Below are 9,438 nucleotides of genomic sequence, written 5' to 3' on the forward strand. Positions count from 1 at the left end.
CGAAACGTCACATACGCTACGTGATTCTCTACCTTCTCCATCAAAGATCAATTTGTTTGGTGTCAACTTTCTCCGTATTAAATGTTCACCAGCAGCACAAACTGAGAGTGCAGCTCTGCAAAATGGTGACAATTATCACCTACAAATTCATTTTGTCATTTTGTATTGATTCAAATAAAGCTGAATGAAGCAAAAAAAGACGGAGCAGGTCCTGGGACGTAACGTCGTGACGTCATTGAGCTGTCCTTAGCGATCGCCTGACTTCATTCTTCTCCATTGTCATTGGGGTCCTGACTGCTGTAGGTGTCCCCGGCGGTGCCTGCTCCAGCCTCGGCCCCAGTCTCCCGTGCTGCTGTCAGGCTCCGGCTCGGTGTCTGCCCGGAGTCACCATGTCTGAGGATACGGAGCGCTCCGATGGCCGCATCGTGAAGATGGAGGTGGACTACAGCGCCACGGTGGACCAGCGGCTGCCGGAGTGCGAGAAGCTGGCTGCGGTGAGGGGGAGCAGCGGCTGAGTCACGCCGGCCCGGGGATGAGGAGGCCGGAGGCTGCGGCTCCAGGGAGGATGTAGGGTCCGCAGAGACCGGGGGGAAAAGGAAGGGTCCGCAGAGACCGGGGGGGTGAGAAGGAAGGGTCCGCAGAGACCAGGGGGGGGGGGAGAAGGAAGGGTCCGCAGAGACCAGGGGGGGGGGGGGAGAAGGAAGGGTCCGCAGAGACCGGGGGGGTGAGAAGGAAGGGTCCGCAGAGACCAGGGGGGGGGAGAAGGAAGGGTCCGCAGAGATCGGGGGGGTGAGAAGGAAGCGTCCGCTGAGACCAGGGGGGGGAGAAGGAAGGGTCCGCAGAGACCGGGGGGGGGGGGGGTTGGTGGAGAAGGAAGGGTCCGCAGAGACCGGGGGGAGGGGAGAAGGAAGGGTCCGCAGAGACCGGGGGTGAGAAGGAAGGGTCCGCAGAGACCGGGGGGGTGAGAAGGAAGGGTCCGCAGAGACCAGGGGGGGGAGAAGGAAGGGTCCGCAGAGACCGGGGGGGGGGGGGGGGGTGGAGAAGGAAGGGTCCGCAGAGACCGGGGGGAGGGGAGAAGGAAGGGTCCGCAGAGACCGGGGGGAGGGGAGAAGGAAGGGTCCGCAGAGACCGGGGGTGAGAAGGAAGGGTCCGCAGAGACCGGGGGGGAGAAGGAAGGGTCCGCAGAGACCGGGGGGGGGGGGAGAAGGAAGGGTCCGCAGAGACCGGGGGGTGGGGGGGGGGAGAAGGAAGGGTCCGCAGAGACCGGGGGGGGGGGGGGGGTGGAGAAGGAAGGGTCCGCAGAGACCGGGGAGAGGGGAGAAGGAAGGGTCCGCAGAGACCGGGGGTGAGAAGGAAGGGTCCGCAGAGACCGGGGGGGGGGGAGAAGGAAGGGTCCGCAGAGACCGGGGGGGAGAAGGAAGGGTCCGCAGAGACCGGGGGGGAGAAGGAAGGGTCCGCAGAGACCGGGGGAGAAGGAAGGGTCCGCAGAGAGCGGGGGAGAAGGAAGGGTCCGCAGAGACCGGGGGGAGAAGGAAGGGTCCGCAGAGACCGGGGGGAGAAGGAAGGGTCCGCAGAGACCGGGGGGAGAAGGAAGGGTCCGCAGAGACCGGGGGGAGAAGGAAGGGTCCGCAGAGACCGGGGGAGAAGGAAGGGTCCGCAGAGACCGGGGGGGTGAGAAGGAAGGGTCCGCAGAGACCAGGGGGGGGGGGAGAAGGAAGGGTCCGCAGAGACCAGGGGGGGGGGGGGAGAAGGAAGGGTCCGCAGAGACCGGGGGGGTGAGAAGGAAGGGTCCGCAGAGACCAGGGGGGGGGAGAAGGAAGGGTCCGCAGAGATCGGGGGGGTGAGAAGGAAGCGTCCGCTGAGACCAGGGGGGGGAGAAGGAAGGGTCCGCAGAGACCGGGGGGGGGGGGGGTTGGTGGAGAAGGAAGGGTCCGCAGAGACCGGGGGGAGGGGAGAAGGAAGGGTCCGCAGAGACCGGGGGTGAGAAGGAAGGGTCCGCAGAGACCGGGGGGGTGAGAAGGAAGGGTCCGCAGAGACCAGGGGGGGGAGAAGGAAGGGTCCGCAGAGACCGGGGGGGGGGGGGGGTGGAGAAGGAAGGGTCCGCAGAGACCGGGGGGAGGGGAGAAGGAAGGGTCCGCAGAGACCGGGGGGAGGGGAGAAGGAAGGGTCCGCAGAGACCGGGGGTGAGAAGGAAGGGTCCGCAGAGACCGGGGGGGAGAAGGAAGGGTCCGCAGAGACCGGGGGGGGGGGGAGAAGGAAGGGTCCGCAGAGACCGGGGGGTGGGGGGGGGGAGAAGGAAGGGTCCGCAGAGACCGGGGGGGGGGGGGGGGTGGAGAAGGAAGGGTCCGCAGAGACCGGGGAGAGGGGAGAAGGAAGGGTCCGCAGAGACCGGGGGTGAGAAGGAAGGGTCCGCAGAGACCGGGGGGGGGGGAGAAGGAAGGGTCCGCAGAGACCGGGGGGGAGAAGGAAGGGTCCGCAGAGACCGGGGGGGAGAAGGAAGGGTCCGCAGAGACCGGGGGAGAAGGAAGGGTCCGCAGAGAGCGGGGGAGAAGGAAGGGTCCGCAGAGACCGGGGGGAGAAGGAAGGGTCCGCAGAGACCGGGGGGAGAAGGAAGGGTCCGCAGAGACCGGGGGGAGAAGGAAGGGTCCGCAGAGACCGGGGGGAGAAGGAAGGGTCCGCAGAGACCGGGGGTGAGAAGGAAGGGTCCGCAGAGACCAGGGGGGGAGAAGGAAGGGTCCGCAGAGACCGGGGGGGAGAAGGAAGGGTCCGCAGAGACCGGGGGGGGGGGAGAAGGAAGGGTCCGCAGAGACCGGGGGAGAAGGAAGGGTCCGCAGAGAGCGGGGGAGAAGGAGGGTCCGCAGAGAGCGGGGGGAGAAGGAAGGGTCCGCAGAGACCGGGGGAAGAAGGAAGGGTCCGCAGAGACCGGGGGGAGAAGGAAGGGTCCGCAGAGACCAGGGGGGGGGGGGGAGAAGGAAGGGTCCGCAGAGACCGGGGGGGAGAAGGAAGGGTCCGCAGAGACCGGGGGGGGGGGGGGAGAAGGAAGGGTCCGCAGAGACCGGGGGGGGGGGGAGAAGGAAGGGTCCGCAGAGACCGGGGGGGGGGGAGAAGGAAGGGTCCGCAGAGACCGGGGGGGGGGGGGGAGAAGGAAGGGTCCGCAGAGACTGGGGGAGAAGGAAGGGTCCGCAGAGACTGGGGGAGAAGGAAGGGTCCGCAGAGACTGGGGGAGAAGGAAGGGTCCGCAGAGACTGGGGGAGAAGGAAGGGTCCGCAGAGACTGGGGGAGAAGGAAGGGTCCGCAGAGACTGGGGGAGAAGGAAGGGTCCGCAGAGACTGGGGGAGAAGGAAGGGTCCGCAGAGACTGGGGGAGAAGGAAGGGTCCGCAGAGACTGGGGGAGAAGGAAGGGTCCGCAGAGACTGGGGGAGAAGGAAGGGTCCGCAGAGACTGGGGGAGAAGGAAGGGTCCGCAGAGACTGGGGGAGAAGGAAGGGTCCGCAGAGACTGGGGGAGAAGGAAGGGTCCGCAGAGACTGGGGGAGAGGGGGGGGGGAGAAGGAAGGGTCCGCAGAGACTGGGGGAGAAGGAAGGGTCCGCAGAGACTGGGGGAGAAGGAAGGGTCCGCAGAGACTGGGGGAGAAGGAAGGGTCCGCAGAGACTGGGGGAGAAGGAAGGGTCCGCAGAGACTGGGGGAGAAGGAAGGGTCCGCAGAGACTGGGGGAGAAGGAAGGGTCCGCAGAGACTGGGGGAGAAGGAAGGGTCCGCAGAGACTGGGGGAGAAGGAAGGGTCCGCAGAGACTGGGGGAGAAGGAAGGGTCCGCAGAGACCGGGGGGGGGGGGGGAAGGGTCCGCAGAGACCGGGGGCAGAAGGGGGAGAAGGAAGGGTCCGCAGAGACGACTGAGGTTAGCAGGTGCCACAGAGAATAGGGGGGCAGAGGCCGTGGGAAAGGGGGTGCCAGAAAATAGACACCGGTGGACAAGGGGCCACAGACTAGGGGGGTAGATGAGAAGTGGCCGCAAACTGGGGGATGGGGTAGAGGAAGAGAAGGGTCAACAGAATGGGGGTGTCAATGAGGAGGGGGCACAGACTAGAGGGGTAGATAAGGGGCCACAGACTTTGGGGTTAGAGGAGGAGAAAAGGCAATTCACCTGGGAGAAGGGGTCATGGAGACCGGGGTGGGCAGTTATGAGCTGCCGTCTTCACCAGTAAAGTCACACTGGGATGGGTTCACAAGAGGACCGGGCCCCAGGATGGTGATGGGGAGGGGGGGGCACAAGAGGACCGGGCCCCAGGATGGTGATGGGGAGGGGGGGGCACAAGAGGACGGGGCCCCAGGATGGTGGTGGGGGGCACAAGAGGACGGGGCCCCAGGATGGTGGGGGGGGGGGGGGGGAACACAAGAGGACGGGGCCCCAGGATGGTGGTGGGGGGCACAAGAGGACGGGGCCCCAGGATGGTGGGGGGGGGGGGGGGGAACACAAGAGGACGGGGCCCCAGGATGGTGGGGGGGGGGGAACACAAGAGGACGGGGCCCCAGGATGGTGGTGGGGGGCACAAGAGGACGGGGCCCCAGGATGGTGGTGGGGGGCACAAGAGGACGGGGCCCCAGGAGGGGGGGTTCATGGGAGTTTCAGCATTTGGAGCATTAACATGGAACGTTCCCCTTTTCTTACAGCGGAGATCTGTGGTCAGACGTGCCACCACGGGGCGTCATCAGTTTTCCGGCAGCAGTGTCCAGAGTCCGCGCTGATCTTTCTGGGGGGGGGGGGGGGGGGGAGAAGTTCTGGACCTCGTCTTTAATTGATTCTTTCTAGTAGATGTCCAGGGTCATGTCATCGCATCTCCGTTCTGCTCCTCGGGGTCATGTGACATTTTATTAAGTTCTCCTTTTAATAATAATCTTTTGTTTCAGGAGGGAAAACTACAGGAAGTGATAGAAACCCTGCTGTCCCTGGAGAAGCAGACCCGCACGGTGCGTACGGGGAAGGGCCACTGCTGGACACCTGGCCTGGGGGGAGGGGCCACTGCTGGACACCTGGCCTGGGGGGAGGGGCCACTGCTGGACACCTGGCCTGGGGGGAGGGGCCACTGCTGGACACCTGGCCTGGGGGGAGGGGCCACTGCTGGACACCTGGCCTGGGGGGAGGGGCCACTGCTGGACACCTGGCCTGGGGGGAGGGGCCACTGCTGGACACCTGGCCTGGGGGGAGGGGCCACTGCCGGACACCTGGCCTGGGGGGAGGGGCCACTGCCGGACTCCTGGGGGGAGGGGCCACTGCCGGACACCTGGCCTGGGGGGAGGGGCCACTGCCGGACACCTGGCCTGGGGGGAGGGGCCACTGCCGGACACCTGGCCTGGGGGGAGGGGCCACTGCCGGACACCTGGCCTGGGGGGAGGGGCCACTGCCGGACACCTGGCCTGGGGGGAGGGGCCACTGCCGGACACCTGGCCTGGGGGGAGGGGCCACTGCCGGACACCTGGCCTGGGGGGAGGGGCCACTGCCGGACACCTGGCCTGGGGGGAGGGGCCACTGCCGGACACCTGGCCTGGGGGGAGGGGCCACTGCCGGACACCTGGCCTGGGGGGAGGGGCCACTGCCGGACACCTGGCCTGGGGGGAGGGGCCACTGCCGGACACCTGGCCTGGGGGGAGGGGCCACTGCCGGACACCTGGCCTGGGGGGAGGGGCCACTGCCGGACACGTGGCCTGGGGGGAGGGGCCACTGCCGGACACGTGGCCCCCGGGGGGGATGCGGCCACTGCCGGACACGTGGCCCCCGGGGGGTGCGGCCGCTGCCGGACACGTGGCCCCCGGGGTGGTGCGCTGCCTCTCCTCCTGTCACAGTGCCTTCTTGTCTTGCAGGCGTCTGACATGGTATCCACGTCTCGTATCCTGGTGGCCGTGGTGAAGATGTGCTACGAAGCCAAAGACTGGGACCTGCTGAACGAGAACATCATGCTGTTGTCAAAGAGGAGGAGCCAGCTGAAGCAGGTGCCGCCCCCTTACTGTGACCTCTGACCCCTCTTGGGGTGTATATTTTTTTTGGTCAGATTTATGTGGTGGTACATAAGTGTTTCATGTTGGGGGTCCTACATCCGGACACCCCCTTTACTGTGGCCCCTACAGATATTGGGGTCCTCCACTATATGATCCATCTCTGGGACGTTTCTCTCCAGGCCGTGGCCAAGATGGTGCAGCAGTGCTGTAAGTACGTGGAGGAGATGGCGGAGCTTCCCCTCAAGCTGCGGTTAATCGACACGCTGCGGACAGTCACCGAGGGGAAGGTGAGCGGATGAGACTTTCACTGACAGCGTGCAGAGAGGTTGTGACCGCAGTGACGGCCGCGCTGACCACTCTTCCCATACAGATCTATGTGGAGATAGAACGGGCTCGTCTCACCAAGACCTTGGCCGCCATCAAGGAGCAGAGCGGAGACGTGACGGAGGCGGCGTCCATCCTGCAGGAGCTCCAGGTGAGGACCCTCCGCACCCACGAGCCCGCCGTATTCATGGTCATGGGGCAGTGATATGGTGCCAGAGCGTCCGGTCAGTGCGGTGACAGCACAATGTCTCCAGCCTCGGCAGCAACAGACGGACGCTAATCTGTCGTGTAAAGACCCCCGTGTGCAGGATCTGGTCACATAGTCCTGTAATGTCCTCTCTGGTTCTAGGTGGAGACCTATGGATCCATGGAGAAGAAGGAGAAGGTGGAGTTCATCCTGGAGCAGATGCGCCTGTGCCTGGCCGTGAAGGATTATATCCGCACCCAGATCATCAGCAAGAAGATCAACACCAAGTTCTTCCAGGATGAGAACAGCGAAGTAAGGACACCACGAAAGACAAGCGAGGGCGGAGACCCCAATAAACACCGATCTTGTACTATACCCCAGAGCTGCACTCACTATTCTGCTGGTGCAGTCACTTTGTACATACATTACATTACTGATCCTGAGTTACATCCTGTATTATACCCCAGAGCTGCATTCACTATTCTGCTGGTGCAGTCACTGTGTACATACATTACATTACTGATCCTGAGTTACATCCTGTATTATACCCCAGAGCTGCACTCGCTATTCTGCTGGTGCAGTCACTGTGTACATACATTACATTACTGATTCTGAGTTACCTCCTGTATTATACCCCAGAGCTGCACTCGCTATTTTGCTGGTGCAGTCACTGTGTACATACATTACATTACTGATCCTGAGTTACATCCTGTATTATACCCCAGAGCTGCACTCACTATTCTGCTGGTGCAGTCACTGTGTACATACATTACATTACTGATCCTGAGTTACATCCTATATTATACCCCAGAGCTGCACTCACTATTCTGCTGGTGCAGTCACTGTGTACATACATTACATTACTGATCCTGAGTTACATCCTATATTATACCCCAGAGCTGCACTCACTATTCTGCTGGTGCTGTCACTGTGTACATACATTACATTACTGATCCTGAGTTACATCCTGTATTATACTCCAGAGCTGCACTCACTATTCTGCTGGTGCAGTCACTACTGATCCTGAGTTACATCCTGTGTCTGCCTCCGTTATCCCCGGTTCTTCGCTCTCTTCTGCAGCAGCTGAAGCTGAAATACTACAACCTGATGATCCAGGTGGACCAACACGAGGGCTCCTACCTCTCTATCTGTAAGCACTACCGCGCCATTTACGACACGCCGTGCATCCAGGCGGAGAGCGAGAAGTGGCAGCAGGTGAGTTGTGCCCTCGGTCTCCGCAGTGCTCACCCTCCCCGCAGTGCGCGCCCACCCCAGCAGTCACATGACCGTGCCCACCTCTCCTGCAGGCTCTGAAGAGCGTGGTCCTCTACGTCATCCTCTCCCCCTACGACAACGAGCAGTCCGACCTGGTGCACAGGATAAGTGGAGACAAGAAGCTGGAAGAAATCCCCAAGTACAAGTAAGTGACCAGCAGTCCCATGCGAGACCCTGGCTGACAGTGGTAATGTAGCTGTCACTTCCAGTGATGTCTCGGTTCTCACACTGGAGTAGCTGCAGTCCCATGTAACCCTCTCTCCGGCAGGGATCTCCTCAAGCTCTTCACCACCATGGAGCTGATGCGGTGGTCCGCGCTGGTGGAGGAGTATGGGAAGGAGCTGCGGGAAGGCTCCCTGGACAGCGTGGCCACGGATGTCTTCAGTTACTCGGAGCAGGGGGAGAAGCACTGGAAGGACCTGAAGAACCGCGTCGTGGAGCACGTAAGCGCCATCTGCTTCTGGGGTCCGGGAGGGTCGGGGGTCCTCCGCTGCGACCTCTCACCGCCACGTTTGCTTTCCAACAGAATATTCGGATTATGGCAAAGTATTACACGCGGATCACGATGAAGAGGATGGCGCAGATGCTGGACCTATCTGTGGATGTAAGTGATCGCCTGCAGCGTGTGCACCCACCCGACTGGCCGGGCTGTTTAACCCCTGAGATGCCAGGCCTCCCCTCCACGTTCTTCCTCTCTCCTCTCCAGGAATCGGAGGAATTCCTCTCCACGCTGGTCGTGAATAAAACCATCTACGCCAAGGTGGACCGCCTGGCCGGCATCATCAACTTCCAGAGGCCCAAGGACCCCAACGACCTCCTGAACGACTGGTCCCAGAAGCTGAACTCGTTGATGGCGCTGGTAAACAAGACCACCCACCTGATTGCCAAGGAGGAGATGATCCACAACCTGCAGTGAGGGGCGGTGGCGTCACAATGTATCATATTCCTACGTCTTTTTAGGTTTCCTGTTTTGTTTTGAATTGTTTAATATTAATAGTAAAATCTCCGTAAACGATGACTGTGCCGATTCTTCAGCCCCCATGTCACGTGACTTGCCCCCCAGATAACTGGGCAGAGCGTTCGATGGAAGCTTTTATTGCCCCTCCACCACAAAGAAAGGGGACAGTAGCAGGGCAGATGCTGGCTGGAGCGCTGCTGAACCACAGGGGGCGCAGTGGAGGGGGTACTGTTCCTAGAAGCATTTTACATGGGTGAGAGCGCAGCGAGGGGGCCAGTACGGGCAACATTACGCGGGGGTCTCCACCACGGCCAGTACTGGAGCAGCAGTATGAGAGGACCGTTGCATCGGCCGTTATGGATGGGGAGCGCTTCATCCGCGTCTGAGTTGCGTCCATTATAGGAGGGGAGCATAGCGAGGGGTCAGCGCAGCATCCAGTATAGAATGGGAGCACAGTGAGAGGGTCAGCGTGGAGTCAAATATCATGGGGTAGTGCAGTAGTGAGAGGGTCTGCGCAGCATCCAGAATAGAAAGGGAGAGCAGTGAGGGTCTGCACAGCATCCAGTATAGCAGGGGGAGTGCAGTGAGGGGATCAGTCAGTGGCATCCATTATAGGAGGGGAGCGTTGCGAGGGGGTCAGGGCGGCGTCCAGTAATATAGGAGGGAAATGCGGTGAGAGGGTCAGCATGGAGTCCAGTATAGG

General features: G+C 62.3%; 1 protein-coding gene across 1 annotated transcript; it reads left to right on the forward strand.

Moving 5' to 3' along the window:
- Window positions 1-284: 284 nt before the first annotated feature.
- Window positions 285-8,792, forward strand: PSMD12 (proteasome 26S subunit, non-ATPase 12). Its single transcript, XM_069749173.1, has 11 exons — window positions 285-494; window positions 4,906-4,965; window positions 5,857-5,985; window positions 6,171-6,278; window positions 6,362-6,466; window positions 6,665-6,814; window positions 7,583-7,717; window positions 7,810-7,922; window positions 8,046-8,220; window positions 8,304-8,381; window positions 8,484-8,792. Exons 1-11 carry the CDS (start codon window positions 390-392, stop codon window positions 8,691-8,693), a joined length of 1,368 nt encoding a protein of 455 aa, XP_069605274.1. The 5' UTR covers window positions 285-389; the 3' UTR covers window positions 8,694-8,792.
- Window positions 8,793-9,438: the final 646 nt, after the last annotated feature.

This window comes from Ranitomeya imitator, chromosome 2, assembly GCF_032444005.1.
Source record: "Ranitomeya imitator isolate aRanImi1 chromosome 2, aRanImi1.pri, whole genome shotgun sequence".
NCBI classification, from domain to species: domain Eukaryota; kingdom Metazoa; phylum Chordata; class Amphibia; order Anura; family Dendrobatidae; genus Ranitomeya; species Ranitomeya imitator.